The 19,525-nt window shown below is 40.0% G+C and overlaps 1 protein-coding gene across 1 annotated transcript; it reads left to right on the top strand.

Moving 5' to 3' along the window:
• Nucleotides 1-475: 475 nt before the first annotated feature.
• LOC139716749 (zinc finger protein ZIC 4-like) lies at nt 476-18,014 on the top strand. Its single transcript, XM_071628283.1, has 2 exons — nt 476-1,661; nt 17,512-18,014. Exons 1-2 carry the CDS (start codon nt 476-478, stop codon nt 18,012-18,014), a joined length of 1,689 nt encoding a protein of 562 aa, XP_071484384.1.
• Nucleotides 18,015-19,525: the final 1,511 nt, after the last annotated feature.

Genomic DNA, 19,525 nt, shown 5'->3' with positions numbered 1-19,525 from the left:
GTAAAGTTTTGTGGCACATTGTAAACACCTTATGAAACTTCGCCACTTTATCGACATGGTTTACGCGTACTTTTCTGCCTGGGTTCGCGAGAAACTTTCTTTCTTTCTTTCTTTTTTCTTTTTCGTCAACTCGGCATGTCTGCCACACGTGGAGAACACGCATGCGCCGCAGTTTCTCCGATTGGTTGATTGGCCGTCAACTGACAGCTCCCCCAAAGATGGCCAATCAAGCGTGAGATGCAATAAGGCTGGCTCCGAAACGCGTTGGCCACTTCTAAACAAGGCGCTCCCCTGAGTTTGGGCAATCGCAAGGAGATCGCCACACCTGAGTGAACGCTAGCCGCCGATATTGGCCCGAACTACTGGAATAAAGTTCGCGGTAAGGTGTAAACCTGGTAATCCCCCTGCCGTGCCGGTGTGAAGAGCGACTAGCGGGGTGACTGAGATTTGGACGAGGCCCACGCCGAGACTTAGCATGAGTACGGAGACCCTTCCGCCGCAGTGCATGGACACCTCGCTGGTAAGGCCCGGGAGCTCGGCGCTACGTTTCCTCGACGTAGGGTCCCATCATTACCACCCTCACCAAAGCCTGAGCACGGTGCCCGGCTTCAGCATTCCGACGCCGGCCTACTCCGCCCCGACACACTCGGCGGCAGAGACGACGCCGCTGAGCTCCGGGCTCGGCGAGAGCACCGGGATGGCGTTGAACATGAACCCCTACGGCATGGATAGTTCGCACATGGCGGGCACGCTGAAATTGAGCCCTCCTCATCACATGACGCCCGAGCATCAATCGACGGGGCAACCAAATTTTGGCAGCCAGACGCATAACGGCTACGTCCCCCACTCCCACGCCGCTCATCACCCTTCCCATCATGGCATGAGCAGCTATCCGGCGCCGCAGCCGTTCACGACACCTCGCGATTACCTAATCAGACGAGACCCATTGTCCGGATCGACTATGCCCCCGTTTAATGGACTATCGTCGCATGATCCCATGCCGACGAACACCGGTGCCCACCACAGCATGTTCCCGACGACTAGCTCACTGCATCACGGACACCATGCCGACACCGGCTCGGCCCACGTCATCTTCCCGAGCCTGCACGAACAGACGGCTGGCTCGATGAACGGGCAGATGCGGCTGGGGCTGACTTCTGACATGCGAACAGACCAGTTCAATCACCACATGTCGGCTCCGAGAAACGATTATCTCACATCCCCACAGCTTCACAACCACCACATGAACATGAATATGAACATGAACATGGGTCCCCCTCACCACCCGGCCGCCCATCACGGCCCGCACCACGCCGCCTTTTTCCGCTACATGCGGCAGCCCATCAAGCAGGAACTCAGCTGCCTGTGGATAGACCAAGATCTGCCCGAGCCAAGAAAACCCTGCAATAAAACGTTTACAACCATGCATGAAATAGTCACGCATATAACAGTGGAACATGTTGGAGGTCCAGAGCAGACAAATCACACGTGCTTTTGGCAGAACTGTTCTCGGGAACAGAAGCCGTTCAAAGCCAAGTACAAACTCGTCAATCACATTCGTGTTCACACGGGAGAAAAACCTTTTCCTTGCCCATTCCCGGGATGCGGGAAAGTGTTTGCTCGATCAGAAAACCTCAAGATCCATAAACGAACACATACAGGTAAGAACGCAATATCCAACCTTCCCTCGAACAAAATAGACATAGACTGAATGAGTAAAACTGTTAGGTAGAAAAGAAAATACATAATGTGTTGTTGATGGACGAGATTGCTCTGTTAGGACGCCTATTCTGTTTGTCACGGTCATTTATGCGATTTATAAATTGAGGTGATGGGAAAGAACATCTCTTTCGATGTGTATTTAAATCAGGATAGCAAAAATAACGTTCAAATGCTGTTTAAGATACATGCCGTTGAGAGTATAGGATTCGTTTATATCATTTGCTTCATACCGGTTTAATACTTTACAAGTAGTGCGCATAAGTGGTATGACAAGATTATGATTGTTTTGCCCGTTTAAACACTTCATCAAAGAGCATAAAGGGCGACGATGAGTGAGAAGTAAAATTTGCGACGTCCTGTGAGAAACTGTCAAAATAATGTTGTAGCCAGCATCAGTTAGTAGCTCCATGATCAGAGCATAAAATTTTAGTAGCCAGTCGTAGCTCGTGAGGTATGTATAACTCACCATAAGGACTTGCAACATTCTCTGTCGTAAACACGCGAGCAGTTTATCAACTCTGACACGAGACAGCGTCATAACTTGTTGGTACTCGCTTTGGCGGCCCATAAATCGTCTGCTAACGGTCCCATCGGGACACTCTCGCAGGACTGCGAGTACCTTTGATCCGACACGTTGAAATCGATGTAAGCTTTCATCACACACAGGTGTTCTCACTTGGTATACTTCTTAACGGTCATCCGGGCATGTGTTTACCAGGAATATGAACCGCAAACGTAACTTTCATTCAACGTGCATTAAAATGCACATTCGACGTGCCATGTGTATTCTAGACCAATGTGCAAGCAATTATGCCATTATAAAGGAAGGTCACATGCCGAGAACACCTTGACAGGAAGTGCCAAGAAAGGTCAAGAGGTCATCTGGGTTTTTGTTATTACTCCTATGCAGAACATTCACCTTTTATGGAAACAATCAATTTCCTATTTCATTCGTCACCATGTGTACAAATTTGCAGACTGATTACATTTCTCAGAAGCTCTCTTTTTTCCTTTCTAATTCTACAGTACGCCTTCAGAGTAGCAGTTAGTGCATGCAGTGCAATAAAACATAACAAAGATGTCATTTTTGTTTGTAATCCTAAATATTAAGCATGAGGGAAGTGAAATGAATTGATAGAACAGAACAATGCTTACGTACACAAAACAAAATTTATAACAGTATTGAACCGCAATTGCTGAAAAAACAATGTCATAGATTTTCAGCTTTTCTAAATAATCGATAACAAATCTATGTGGTCTCCAAAGACTGTTTCATGAAAAGTCCAAAATTGTAAGAATCATCCTCTTCTACATTTTCCAGGAAAAATAAAATACCATTAAAGAAGAAACAATGTATTAGGCTATGATTCTTATGTGAACGTAAAAAAAAAATACACCATTGTTCCTTTTTATTGTTTCGTCACCCTATCACTTGTCCTTGGTTTGGTACTCCCAGAATGAGAAGCATTCGAAGTAAACAAAGAACCACGACGAGTGGCCTCATCCGATTGACTCAAAAAAACAACAGATATACGCTACTTTGCCTTTGAAAGTAATATATTCTAATATCCCTTCACATCGGTTGAAAGTATACACGATTTCTTACTGCATATTGCAACAACAATTCAACGTCATGGAAGGAACAAAGAAAGAATGAAAGAAAGAAAGAAGAAGAAGAAAGTTATAGGGGCGAATCTTCATGAACTAGCCCTAAAGCGATTGCGCAATAATGAACAAAACGGGGATAAGTCAGTCATTAAGAAGAAAAGTAATTAAAGTCCCCTTGTCCCCATGCCTGCAAAAGAATGTTGAGTTTTATTAAAGCAGTTACCCACATGCTCACACGCGACTTCATCATAGACAGTCTCAGAGCGACTTCACCCACATGTCTTTTGTCTCCTACTCATGCTCAGCGGAGAGACGATTACTTACGACGAAGATTTGCTAATCCTGATTACAGCCACAAGACAGGCTGCAATATCCGCACCACTTAGAGCTGTCAATGCAAGCTAAATAAGAGCACCACTGTCTCTTTTTTCTTTTCTTCTGCTCTCAAACTTCGCATAATATGAATATATGAAATATGGTTAAGTTGTGTTGTTGTATTTTCACACAGCGGAATTCATCTAGCAGTTTGTTATTGCTGAGATTGTCCGAATCGTCGAAAATCGGGACAGCTTAATTTAATAATCTCAAGCTCCGAAACAATATCAGAGCCTCGGTTAATGTGCAATCCACCATCACAGCTTTACCTTGCATTGAAATAGCAGTTGTAGCCTTAGAGTAGAGTCAGTGAAGGAAAAGCAATGCTTGGAAACGTATATTATATCTTTTGAAATAAAATATTGTTCGCAGATAATGGTGTAAATATCGACAAAGCTGAAATGATCCGGCAACAGGGTAAAGAAAACTTAAATTCTGCATAATGTTCATTCGAAACAAAACAAAAAGATGAAACAAAAGGCTAGACCCATGAAGCAAAAAATAAAAATAATAGTTAACACCACAACGTATATTGCGCGAAAATGTTGTTATTTTTGTTACTGTTTTGCTTGTCATCCATCGCAGATATGTTGGCGTTCAAGTGAATGAATTCAAAACCATACCTTATAGTGTACGTAATATAACCTTTACAATTACGTGTAAAGGTAGAGCATAGTTTTGGAAAGAGCATAATGAAAACAATGTAAAGAGATGGGTGTAGGATGACAACAACCTGAGTTGAGAATATTATGTATATAACTCAATGACCATTTTTTGAACGATCGGATTACTGAAAAATCTCATTTTATGCTTTGCTAAAAATAGTCGCACTAGTCCCACGTATTCATGTCCATGCTGCTGCTGTTTAGCGCGCATGATCCTTCGCACAGTTCTTGTAACAAGATGTCAGTAAAACAAAAGCTACATGCTTATTTTTTCTTTGTTCTCCACACATATTACTTTTCACCAACTCTGAATTATTCTATGTCTCTTTTGGAAGACATGTTTAACTTAGAGTAATATTCACGAAATATCATCAACGCAAAAAAGTAACTGAATTGATTCTTGAGATCCTAATGTAAAAAAGTAAGATTAAGAGGGTTACTATTCAATTTATCATTATGTATTTCGAATCATATTCATAACTATAAAATATCTCTACATCCCAAAATCTTTCTGCACAGGAGTGTTCAAAAGGTGAGAAGTTCACGCTGACAGCAATCTTGTGCTGAGATATAACTCTAAATGAATTATGTGAAAAATGACACATGCTATTAATTTTACGGAACAAAGATGATTCAAGCACTTTTTAATCTTGACATAGATTAGATGTACAAGAAAACTTTAAGATCACCTTATTAACTTTGATTATGTTGTATCTTTATTTTTTTATTTTATTTGTTTTTTAAGGGAAGGCATACGTTCATTCCCTACACTTCAATTCATCTAAATTGTTCTTTTTAAGAAAACATCAACCCAATATCCCTGTCAATTAATGTCAATTGTTTCAACTTATCAGGTACATTTCTTACTATTCACTTTAAAATAATGCTGTTCACAGAGAGAAAAGTATCAGGTGGTCATATTCATTCTAAGTATAAAGTATAATACTCTCAAAGCGTACTAGATTCAACATGCCAGGAAGTTCTGCCCATTGACAAAAATGATGTCTGACTTTCAATCCGTTGCAAGGTTACGTCCATCAGTGTCTCCCTATACGTTCTGTAACAACGGGTATCAATTGCTGTCACTCAGGCCTTAATTCTCCCCTTTGTGTCTCTTCATTCTTCTGTTCTCTTCTTCTGGACGTCACAAAGACAAAGAGTCTAATCCCGCATCTTGAAGGAGGGATTGAGCAGTCTTTGTCAAGGGTGATTCTTCCGGCGAAGTCCCGAACACCTTTCCCCCCAATCAGCCGCCGATTGTTTAGCGGTGACGTGTGGGTCAAACCGACCCGTTCTCGCCGGGGCGGAAGCCGCAAGATTTCCACCCCCGTTTGAAAGGGAGGTCCCTTTCCCTAAAACCGCCTAAACAATGGGTATAGCGCCACGCAGTAACTTTGTTGGGGTGGTGGCAGCAGGAAACGAATTCGTGGCATTATCAGTCGTATTCGTGGTTTTTAGAGCTATCAATGGTGAGAAGGAAAGGTATGCCTCACATCAAGACACACCAAGTTGTTGTTGATAAACACGTCTCATTTGATTACACGGGTCACAAGTATTCATTCCAGTGTATTTGTCGGACTTAGAAGTCTCCCCGGACGCATAGTCATGCTTGTGAACCAGAACAGCGTAAATTTTACGGAGACGAAGCGTGTGAAGGGTTTGAACTTGACTGGTTAGTGACGAACATGGAAAAGAACACCGTAACTCTTAAACAGACTGCAGCTGAATCAACGCAAATTTCGAAGAAATGTTAGTCGAAGAAGTAAAAATGTCCTACATATAAGTCACTCACAGAACATGCTTTGTCAGTTCGTTTGTACACATACTTACTGTGTACCCATTATGAATGTGGATGTGGTTTTATCCAACATATTTAAACTCCCTTTGTCGTTATTATATGAATCTTTGATATACAACAATTCTTCAAATTTAAGAATACACTACTGTATATTGCGTAGAATTGAGTTGGCGGATGTATACAAAATGCACGCCTTCAAAACTCGCAGTTTCTTCGAGGTAAACAGCACAAGGAGTTCACTGACTTTGTGGAGTCGCGGGAAAAGTAAGCGGGCTTTATGGGTCGATGCGCTCGGAGTTACGAATCAACCCCTACACTACCCTTGAGAGTCCAGATGATAAAGCCATCAGTACCGGTCGATGAGAGATGTACTCGACTCTTGTCAACAGCAATACACTTGAACTAGCCCTCAAACATTTCCCCCATTAATTCTCGGTACTCAGAGAGCTCCCGAATTTTATATCCCCGTGCAGCAAAGCCTTTCGAAACTGTGTTGGGGTGGGGGGAGACACTCAATACAAAATCAAAGCTTTATGAAGGCAAATTGAAAATGAGAAGAGCGTAGTTATATTTGGTAGTACTGATGCATACAGATTTAATTCAAAAAATGAATTTGATGAATTAGCATAATCACTATCCTGAGAAAATGAGAAGAGCGTAGTTATATTTGGTAGTACTGACGCATTACAGATTTGATTTTAAAAATGAATTTGATGAATTAGCATAATCACTATCCTTGTTATTGGTATTCTGTCATTTCTATTCTAACATCATAGGGCTTATTTATTGCTAACATTATTATTGCCATCATCATTATTACTGTAATTATTATTATTTTTTATTATTATCCTTATCATTATTACCATTATTATTTCATGATGATGATGAAGATGATGACGACGATTATCTTGTGGTCATCATCATTATTATCATCATTGTTATTATTTCATCTTAAAACCTAGAGATTTGATAGTGAAGGAAATGTATGACTTCACCCCATGTTAATATATACACGTTGCTTTTCGAAAAAGGAGACGGATAATTATTTGCTGTAAGATGTACCAAATCATAATTCTATCTGATGATCGACGCGATAATACTGAAATTTAACATGTAAACGTTGATATAACTTATTTTCATTGTCATTAATGACACATTCGGCCACTGTCACGTGACTGTCTTGCAAATAAACTCTCCCTTAACTGTAGGATAAACGTTTTTCTTCCACAAGAGAAGTAGGGCAAAAGGAATCAGTTTTAGCATACTAAAGTATTCATTAATGTGTGATAACTACCCGATAGATTTTTACCAATGAATCTTTATATACTTGGGTACGTGAACGATACAAAATAATTATGATTGCTTCAACTCTATAACCACTGACTATCTAGGGACTTTATTCAGGTAGTTCAGTTACTTAATACCATTCACTTCCATTGTCCATGATACATTCGTATGTTTTACACAAGGCTTCAAAACACAGAAAGGCAATGAAGGCAAGTAAGAGAATAATGCTTAAAACAAGGTATTATGCATTACCCTCTTATTCGTCGTTCTGTTTGTTTGTTTTTTTGAAACCTCACGTGCAGATGCATCTAGGAAGTCGATAATGTTAGGTGCTTTAAGAGCAGCATGTAGACTTCAATAAGTAGTAAATAACTCTCTTTAGAGTGAATATCTAGACTTTTTAAAGTGCGGAAATCGAAAAATCGGAAAGTTATTTAACATGATCATAACATAACTTGGAAGTGGGCGTAAAGTTAAACCAAAATTATTTGAATAATTTCTTTTTAATCAATGAATTCATGCATACAGAAAAAACTGGCAAATAACCCAAAGATATATAAATAATCCCACACTTTGTTATAATTCACGTTTGGTATCATATTTATGATAGGAAGTTCAAATGTGTGCAATGCTTTTTAACCTTTCCACCAAAGAATTCTTAAAGCAGTTAGTAGAAGTCTAGCAAGGTGTCGTATTAAATGTCATGATATAATCAACTGATGCTTTGACTGTTGACCTTATATATATATATATATATATATATATATATATATTTATCCCCAATCTATCACACAAAGAAGATTTTTCATTTTTTCATTGTCATTTTTATGATGATCGCTCCACAAATAGAACTTTCATATGTCACGCGATCAAGAGAATGTATCTAAGTATGAAAAAGAACTTTTTGATAATCGTTTGATAACTTTTCATGTAAAGGAAAATATAACGACACGAACGCATTAATTTCGTCAAACGTATTTTGCGAATATGTGTGCATATTTCGTATGCGTAGCTTCTGTAACGTAAAATCGTCAGCACGACAGGGCGTGTGCCATGGTATGTATGTGTATGTGTAGAGGAACTTGGCATGAGAAGCTAAGATGGCCGCCATGTGGGATTCCACGCTTGTGTATTCATAGCTGCAACTCGGTATCCATGCTTGATATAGTAAACCAATGACCTCTCCCCAACTCAAACTAACCCCGGCACACGTGAACCCGACGCCTGCCGCAGCCCCGGTGCCCTCGACCCAGTCCCGCAGGGACTCACGCGACACGAGATCCTGTGGGTTAACCCGACGCGGCGCGTTTCAGACGATGGGAGCCCTCTTTCTAGCAAAAGTTTTGACTTCATCAAATGCTTTTTATTCTCCCTCCCTCTTCCATCCCTATCCGCCTTTTTTTCCCGTGATAGCATGGACCTCTTTACCCCGATACGTGTGATCTTATTCCGCATAGCTTGAGGGGAGTTTGACACTTGCTGAACTCGGGAGCGAGTGGGGAGGAGACGCGATATTCTAGCGGAGTGCCTGCTTTGTCATTTACTACATGCACAAGCACATACTCACTCGATCTGCATTAAAGTTGACAACGAATGAAGAAAGCGTAAGCACAGGGAATAGTGGAAAGTCTTCGTTAATCCCTTAAAAATGACCCCCATTTTGAGATGTAAAATCATTTGTTTAAATCGCATCTATTGATGTCTATTGTTTTGTATAGATAATCTTTTGCATCTGAAAAGAAACCCAACACAAATATTATTTATGTGCCAGCTATAGTATCGTCTCTTTTACCTTGCCAATCAAACAAGAAACTGAAGGTGGTGAGAGTTAGTTATCATTGTCAAAGAGACATAAAAGTGATGATGATGACACGAAACTAATACTATCTTTGTCAAATTGAGGATGTTACCATGGTTACTATTGTTGTCACATAATATACGTACAAGCTAGAAAAGATGGATAGATAGATAGATAGATAGTATAGATAAGATAGATGGAAAGAAAGATAAAAGAAAAACAGACGGACAGATAGATAGACAGACAGACAGACGACGGGCAGATAGATAGATATAGGTAGATAGATAGATAGATAGATAGATAGATAGATAGATAGATAGATAGATAGATAAAGGGAATAGATATTGATAAATTGTAACTGCACTTATATCTCTCAAGGTTCTAAAAACAGTCCCACTTTTGATTGGTGGTTTATGAAATCAATGTCAATAGTAGATTTGATTCGGTGGAGTTTTCTCTTAAACTCACAGTTGGTCACTTCAATAAGGCACTGACGTATATATATTATCAACACAATTTTTCGTAATTCCATGATTGCTTACGAAGACAATTTTTAAGCCTTTTACAAAGGAATGAATAAAGACGGAGGGAACACACAAACACATTCACAAACCGAGTTCAAAAAAATAGGCCTAATAATAAACTTTATATCCCAGCAGTATACGATTTTCGTTTTCAAAACAGTGTTTGCATTTCTGCTAAATGTGATTACCAAAACCACACTCCACCTGACTCAAAAGTAATGGGGTCTATGTCAGAGTGGCGGGGACTTTCAAACTTTGTAATTTTCCGAATAGTTAAACCCCAAAACACATTTTCTTTAATAGAAAATGATAACGATTGAGTGTGGTTGTACATAATATATAGATTTCTGCGCGCGCGTTGCTAAATGTTATGTGTGTTGTGTATTGCCTTCAAAATGCATATCCCTTTGTTACATCAGTAAAGTGAAGCAGAATAAAAAGCCTCAAAAGCGTGCTTTATTCATAAAGCTTTATGATATAGAAGTTTTAAAAAAGGAAGAAGAAGATGTGGACATATACTTTGTAGAAAAGAGTTGATGTCATCATGAGTGTGACTGTCAGCTATGATTCTGAAGTTTTTATAGCATTTGGGTTTTTTTCATGAACACATTCTTTACATTTCATGTTAGACAGGAGAAACTTCGACCTAAGAAAGAACTACAGTGTGTATGTCTCAAAGAGCAATCTCTTAGTATAAAACTGGAACATCCCGTTGTGTGGCAAGCGTTTTCACACTGTGACATACTGTGTTCCACACTGTGGCGTACTGCGTTCCACGCTGGTTTTACACTGTGGGAAACTGTGTCATTTCCATAATTATCAGAGGCGGTCCGTTGTAACACTATTCTCCTGTCGTCAGGGGCAACGATAACAACAATAACAATCCCTGCATGCTGACGAAATGTAGTTTTGAATCGGCATATTTCATAAATGTACTTAGTGAAATCAGGTGACTTGGAACTTTGTATGTAAGACATATCTGGAGTTCAAATGCCAATTGATTTATATGGATTGTATATCTATCGATGTCTCAACGTGAATTAAGTGTCTTTGTATTATGAATACGTGTACTGAGAAATTCACTACTATACTTATTTCAAACGTTCGTTTAATTGTTTTTATTGCAACTCATAGACAAGTTGCCCTTCATCGATGTAAATGGAGACCGATAATTCGGTGTTTAGCTGTAGCCATGATAAAAATCATGGGCACAATACTCGGGTTGGACTCGAACAAACGACCTCCTGATTGGCGTCATATCCAATAGACTGCAGAGCTTCCGCCCAATAACCAGTAATGGTTTTGATGCCTTGATATACATTGTAGCTGCATCGTCCTCATGTCTTCCAATGGTTATGGGACGGAGCGAGTGAGTGAGCAGCGGGTACTAAATATTTATTCAAATGAAATGATTTTTGCATTGAGTTGCTTTTATTTGCAACTGATTGACAAGTTTCAAATTTCAAGCATGTGGTACATTTTGTAATCATGTCATAAGCACTCAGATGAGATGTATCGATGGAGAGTTGCTGGACGTTGATCACGCGATCTGGCACAGCACCACCTTTAACATTGCAATGAAGGAGAACCAACCTGCCAGGATGCGGAATGGAGGATTCCTCAGGGAGGGAAGGGGAGGGGAGGGGAGGGGAGGGGAGGGGAGGGGAGGGGAGGGGAGAAGAAGAGGAGTACATGGAAAAAAGCTTGTCTGCAGAGAAAGCTGGCCGGAGAGGAAGAGAAGGGTGGCAGAGAGATAGATAGAGGGGAGGGGAGAAAGGGAACAGAGAAGGTAACTTAATTCTATTAATGTCATCTTGGCTCTGATGTTCATTCTCCTTATACTTGCGCCATCAGTCAACGCTAGCACGCTCTACACAACGTACACGACACACACACATTCACGACACTCAACATGCTCAAATAGTACATGTATGATGTACTATACTAAACCAGCGGATAAAACGAAAAACAGTTGAATTCCACGTACTTCAAGAGCCAATGAGGATGATCATTAATTCAATCTGTCATTCTCCAATAGTAATTGAGATGGTTCCCACAAAATGTGAATTAAAGCGTCCTACACCCCCTTAAGATAAAAACAAATTGTTAGAAATATGCTGCGATACAACAACCAATTACCAATAGCTACATCATTTTAACGAGCTGCAGAACAGCTGTTTAGTAGGATTACCATTTTTTACTATTTGCTATTTTCCCATCACTACTGCATTTTGGAATATTCTGCATTGTGCCCTGAACAATTTATTATACTTAACTTTCATGATGTTATTACCATCACAAGTACAATTTTTGAACCAATTATTACTGTTTCCATCATAAAAAATGTCCCCAAATATTGCCATTATCATGATGATGCTCAGTGTTTGTGTGTTTTTTGATGAAATGTAATGACATTGTCCGTATATTTTTTCCTTATATGGCCGGGATTGGTTTTTGTTTCATGTTATTCCACTTTTTTATTGTTCTTCTTTTACGTAACACGTAGGAGTCCCATAACCATGTCTAACTTCTGGCTCTTGTGCAATGATTAGGCCAGGTGCTGTATTTTGATCGTTTTAATCTGTGTACAAATCCTGATTGTCTGAAATCCTGTGTCAATACGTAGTATTGAAATCTATGTCACTGGAAATTAAGCAACCATAATTTACCATTGCTACTTATTGTGTATTCTATGATGCACATCTGCGAATATGATCATGTTTGATCATCAAGCAGGTGTCACTTGCAATAAGTATTTGATTACTTCGTAATTTCTTTAACTGTGATAATAAGAAAAAGATTCTTATGGGTCTGTATTTCGAAATGTGTGGATCGTTCCTGGATATTTCTTCAGAGTCTGTTTTCCGTGATAACATTTTGCAGTTTTACAAAGTTCCCTCTTTAGGCTGTTGATGGTATAGGGGTAGTACTCACTCCATAAAAATAGTTTTGGAGCTAAACGAAATAGCAAAAGTAATAAAATTTTTCGGGGGAAAATACACCTATATGCATGGATGAGTCATCAAGCAAGAGAAAGTGCGTTGTTTGTGACTCAGCAAATCTTCAGAATAACGTCAATTTGATATGTAAGAACCGTAGGAAAACTCATTGTGCTGGCATATGACCCTGTACCAACCTCTCATCTGCGTGGTTGGTGTAGGACGCTTGCGTTCGGGGTTGAGCGGTGCAGCGATGTCATGCCGCGCCCAACCCTCCCGAGGGATAGTTGTTATTTCAGGATATCAACTCGGCACTCAATTTTCGTGATTTTCTTTCATTTCTCTTGCTGGCAATCGTGTCCACGAGCTATAAACGACAGGGAGTTTCGGTACTGGCTCATTGGTGTTTACTCTTCTGAATAACCCATATATTTCTTATATCTTTAAAGGCAGACTTGGGGTAGATACTATATTCGTTCATAATATGTTTGGTCTAAATGAAAACCAAACACGCACACACACACACAAAACTGCAATGCATACCAGTGCATGTACTCCTTACACACCTCATTAGGTATTGTTCGTTGCTTATACTTACCACTCAGTTGCTGGCATGAGAGATTGACAAGTTCAATTTCAATGGTGGTTATGATGATCAAAGAAAATTGTATGAGTGTGTGTCTATCTAAGTTTTATTTCTTTGTTCTATATTGAACTGATATCACTAAAACTACCATAGTTCCCTTCAATTATGTTTAGAAAATGACAGATATTCATAACATTGTGAAGACACAATTTACATCATTCTCTCTGTTGTTTTTTCATATATTTTGCTTTAATAATGGGATTACAACTGTTTCATGTACCTGTTTGCACCATGTTGTGGTGCTCCGAGTCGTTTCCAGCACATTTCATTGCAAATGTTGTATCCTCCGTCCTTGTAGTAGTAGTAGTAGTTATTGTTGTTGTTTTGCTTCCGTTTTTTTTTGATTGCTTGCGCTTATTTTGAGATCGTCAACATAGCAATTAAATACGACGCCGAAATTGCAAACACACACACACACACACACACACACACAGGAAAAAGATAATGCTGTAAGGCGTTTGTTGATAGTCAACTGTCTGAGTTGTTTGTATCTATAAATGTCATTATTTTTTTTCTAACTCGCCGTTGAATCTTGTACATATCATGGTAGTAATGTGTGAGGCGCATTTGGCGAAGAGCAGTTGTTGACAATCCGAGACAGTATACTACGTGGAGTTAGGAACGTTCATCAAACCCATATCCCCCAAGGTCAATAATGGAAGCTAATTGGTATCAGCGATTGACATTGACCAAAATGAAAAAAAAAAATCCTAATGAAGCAATTATACGTTTGAGAGGCGTCTCTTAGCCGATTGAATGGGTGGGTAAGGCACATATTTACTTTATTGTGCTGTGGCCAATTTGAATGGATTGCTTTTCACAGCCTGTCTATTGATCTGATATTCTAAACGTTACCTCGTCGGCTTATCCCATTGATCATACTTGAGCGATAGCTGATCGATATAATCATTCGAAATAATACTGCTTGAGTTGTTACGTAACGCAGAGTGGCGCCTTTTCGACGGAGAACCTAAACACTTCACTAGTCTACAATACCACACTTCCTTGTTTAAGCATGACAGTCTATCTACCCTTACAGCAGTGAAGTGTTACTAAAGAGAATTTGGGAAGATTTTTTTCCATCTTTACGCAGAATGGTTGATTCCGCAGCTTAAAAGGAAACCAAAGCCCAAATATAAATGTGGATTGAGTGAAAACACCAATATTAGAAGAACACATCAATGACAGTTTGAGGAAAATCGGATAATCGAGTCAATAATTATGGATTTTTAAAGTTTAGGTGCCGTCATCGCTGGATAAGGAGACTTCTACAGTCCATGACATCATTTTGGACAACAATATGACAGAAAATATAGTAAACGAAAATTCAACATATTTTCACTTTTCTAGGATAATGAAAGCGCACTTGATTTTCTTCTTTCAGAAAGCGGGGGAATGATATTACTTTTAACTTAACAAGCTATGGAATCTGTACTTTTCATGAAAAATGAAAATGTGTTGAATTCTCTTTTTCTTTATATTGATATCCAAAATGACGTCATGAAGTGTAGTAGTCTTCTCATTCAGCAAAGACAACACCAAAACTTTGAAAACTCCTATATCTTTTGAATCTGTCGTCAGATTTTCCTCACACTGACACTGATTATTGTGTTCCACTTAGATATTGCTGATTTCACTCAATCCACAGATATAATTAATTGGGTTCTGGTGTCCTTTCAATCCCTAATAGAATGTGTACTTTTGTACCAGATATTACATGGAAAACTATACTCAAACTTTAAGAAGATTATATCTGACATAATTTCACTTTAAAATTTAAACAGGTAGGCCTACAACATTCAAGTCGTTATTGAGACCAGAAGTGATAAGTTATCAGAGTGCTGCTGCCTCTGAGGTCTTGAATCCTTATCCACAATTACGCCTCGGAGGAAATGTCATCCATCCGAAAATGCGAAAGTAACGCTGATGGATCTCCTTAACGAGATTCGCATTATAGAGTTTGCCGCGACATTTTTGTTTTTATTTTTGTGCCTTATTGGATATTTCATAAAACTGCCACACCCTCGTATTATTTTCCGTTACCGCTAGGTTACTAATGTGTGATAGCATATTTCTGTAGATGAGTCGATATTAAATACAATCAGCACAATGAATCCCGCAGATGTTGTTGGTGCAAATGTACAATCAATAATGCAAATATATACTCATTTGATAGTTTAGGAGCTGATATAGTCACACCCTGCTCCTATTGCAGATTTACTACAACTATTTCTTTAATTGTCTTCTTCTGTTCCCTCCCTTTCGCATCCTCTGTTCCATCTTTTTCTGTTATAAAAGTGAATTAAAGTTAAGGATATTTCTAACTGCAATAAAAAAAAAACTATGTCTCTCCATACACCAAGAAAGGCAGCTGGCGCTATTTTGACTGTACTGCCGTCATTTCTTCGAATCCATAAACTCGTCAATTTTCGGCCAAATCCCCACTTCCCCTTTCAGACCTTTGCCATTGACCGTGGTGAGTTCTTGACCAGACGTGGACGTCGTCTCGCATTCAGTCATTTCTTTTTCTTTTTCCTCTCTGCTCCCCTTCTCTCTCTCCTCTCCCTCATCTCCCCATCTCCTCAGCCCCTCTCTCTCGTGCTCATATGTCTATTAGTGTACCTTATGCGATATAGGTCCACGGGATTAGATTGAAATTGACCACAAATAGTTATTCGAATTATCCACGGAGATGAAAACTCTCCATAGGCAAGTCATCCGGGAATTCTTGTCGACACCCACCACTTCCGCTTTTCTGCGGGGGCCCCTTGTAGATGTGACGACTGATTTCTTTTTGATCTCTCCTCTCTCTCAGCTGTTGATCATTTTGGCTTGCCCCTTTCCCCGAAATTTTTTGCACTTCTTTCAGATTTTGCCTAAAAATTTGGCACTACATTAATGATAATGATAGTTTGCATTGATGTAGCGCCTTTTTTTAACTCGATACAAAGCGCTTTAAGATGTTGTCCTGATGGGCCACCATTGGAGTCAAAATATGTCAAAACTACTGGACAGCGACAGCGACAAGTTTAATGAGAACAAGGGGTTTCACAAACGATAATATGTCTTCAAACTGTGTTTCACTCTTTCGAATGTTGGTGAAGATTTCAGATGAGGAGGGAGAGAGAGAGAGAGATCAGTAGTTTTTGATCAGTAGAGGAGAAAGCTTCATCGCCATCCACTTTGCTGTTCAGTGTTCGCACGGAAGTCACGAAAGTTGATAGTTTGGTAGACGAGCGTAACTTGAATGGGAATGTCGCAAATGACCCTCCATGAAGTACTTTAGTGCTCTGTTGTCGGCCATTTTGTAAACCGGTATAGAGGGAGATTGAATAAGCTTTACTATACAATTTTATATATTTCTGATATAATAGGGAGAGAGCTGATAGACGAAATTGTTGCTCCTACTATGCTTGTTGGCTTTGGTGGTGCTGTAGCTACTATCAACGTGGTTTTTTTTTTTTCAAGCAGATTGTTTGGATAAGTGTATTATGTGCGTCAACGATGCAGACGGAATGCAACTATATGTGCGTGCTACTAAATATGCAAATGTGTATATGTACGCCTGTGTGGGGAAGTTGTCGGATGACGAAAGTTGCTGTCAAAGATATCTGGGGTATTAAGGAGGAAATATAGGTTTTCCCGTTCATTTTCATTTTTTTCTAGTGTCATTCAGTTTCATAGATTTTTAGTTCAATGTCGTCCTGATAAATCTGGAATATGCCAATCTTAGTTTCATGTTCGTCTTTTGTCGATCATTTTCGAAGAAAAAAATCAATTCAAGTTAGTCATTTGTCACACATTCTCGTCGTTTGCAATTTAAATTCGTCCGTCACACTCGCTACACACATAACAGCAAAGGCACTTTCATCTTTTAGCGATCATTTTCGTCAAATTTTAATTCAAATTAATCTCATATCTTTTCTGTTGTGATTTCGTGGTTATTTCATCTTACCTGCAACCATTCACTCTTCCACAGTTAGGAGTAACTACACACACGTGTACCCCACCCCAAAACACAGACAAGCATGCACACACACACATTTACACACGTTTATGACTAATTGGTTATGGTGACATGTGATGCCATTGGTATTTATTTTAGCACAATTCATTCGAAGAGGATCTATATTTTTTTCTTTACTGCAGGTGAAAAGCCATTCAAGTGTGAGTTTGATGGCTGCGATCGTCGATTCGCCAACTCCAGCGACAGGAAGAAGCACTCGCACGTCCACACATCGGACAAACCTTACAACTGTCGGATCAGAGGATGCGACAAGAGCTACACCCACCCGAGCTCGCTCCGCAAACACATGAAAGTCCACAGCAAGTCCCCGCCCCCACCTGGGTCGTACGACACGGCCAACGACAGCAGCAGCGAACCCTCGCCGGCGGGGTCTTCTGACGCCAACAACCAGCCCGTCGGCGGCGCCTCGATCACGGCGTCGAGTCTGGCCACCAACGCCGGCACGAACTTGAGCGAGTGGTACGTGTGCCAGAGTGCGGGAGGGATGCCCACTCCACCCAGCAACGAACCCTCACCCGTGAGTGGGTCGGGAGCGAACAGTCACGCCCCGAGTGTGGGGTCCACGCTGCTCACCCACTCCGCTGGGTTGGGGCGAACCTCCAACTCAAGCACGTCCTATCCGTGACTTCGAAGGGAGAAAATACAGAGCGATCAAACTTACTTTTATGATCTCCCGAACTTATTTTGCCAAATCCTGTATGCCGCCTGATGTTTTTATGCACTATTCTGCAAGTGACGATACGCGATTTGAACCATAGTCACGGCATGTATGTACAAAATTCATTTCAACATCGATATACACAAAATTAATGTCGGACACAGTGTACTATTGACTAAACATTATACATGTGTACCTGAGTGTGAATTTTCAGAGAGAATGCGAGATACATTGTTTTCCAGACAGATGTTTGTGCAAGTCGGGTAATCGCTTGGTGTCCCGCACAGGTCGGTGTATCAATAGGCATAACTGTGGTCAGTGTGTCTCTGTTTTTTTGCCAGAGCCATAACAGGCTAGCGGGAAAACAAAATGTCCGCCCTCCCGTGAGCGACCGTGGCCTCCAATAATAGAGTCACGCAGGTGTAACTAAACACCTAGGTCGAATTCTACGTACGAGCATGTAGCCATGTTTGTATCGTCATTCCAATCACCTCTGTCGTGCTTTTAAAGCGACGAATTAGCTCACTGCACAAACAAAAGATACTCGTACTATTTCACTTGTATTTCTGTACGTTTTCTCACGGAAACCAAATTGAGAAAGGGAAGAAAACAATAAGAAAACTTATGAACCTGTGAAATATCTGTCACTCTATGTGAGGGGAGTCATTGCATTAGGTAGACATTTTAACAAAAGTACCCTAAATGATCAAATCAGTCATATTCAGTTTTTTAGACATAATGTTGACGTATTGTAATTCGTAACTTAAAAGACAGTGATAACCTCGTTTTCACCAATGTTTTCACCAATGTTTTTTCGATGGCTGCCGTATCAACATGATCAAGATTAAATAGAAACTAGCGCAATCAAAAATAAAGCTGAGAGTCTAGCTATACTTTCTCTCTTGAAAAAAAAAAGTTAACTAGATAATAGAGGTTTTGACGCTGGTTTAGGTCGCAAATTGATGAGAAAACCACGATTAGTTACAAACATTAAATCTAATAAAGCATAATATAAGATTGCTCCGTGAGTGTACACTTTTAAGATGAATACCTAGCCTAATATCATCATGTGCATGCCACTTAAGATTAAACAACTCGAGAATTCTAGATCAAAGTCAGTACTGAAGTCTTGAAAACTAAAATTTCCGACATTGGGATCAAGCTCAGTTTTACAAGACATCTGATACTTATAAGCAGATACACATGATAAACAAGTTTATCAAAATCATATGCCATTGTTATTGATCCCGACTACCCCCAAATGCCCCTGATTCAGGGGCGGATCCAGGATTTCCGTAAAGAGGGGGCGCGTTTACAAAATTAAAGGGGGGCGCACGCACCCCTCCCCCATTTTTTCCTTTTCTTTCTTTTGTTTCAACAAAAAATAAGGGGGGGGGGGGGCGTGCGCCGGTTTCGGTCCTCCCTGGATCCGCCCCTGTGATTGGTAAATGAGTATCGAATGAAAGAAAGACTGGAGT

The sequence above is a fragment of the Diadema antillarum genome, unplaced genomic scaffold (genome assembly GCF_040938485.1).
Source record: "Diadema antillarum isolate AM-2024a unplaced genomic scaffold, OU_Dant_1.0 scf00000069, whole genome shotgun sequence".
In the NCBI taxonomy this organism is placed as follows: domain Eukaryota; kingdom Metazoa; phylum Echinodermata; class Echinoidea; order Diadematoida; family Diadematidae; genus Diadema; species Diadema antillarum.
This window is presented reverse-complemented; position numbering and strand designations above follow the sequence as displayed.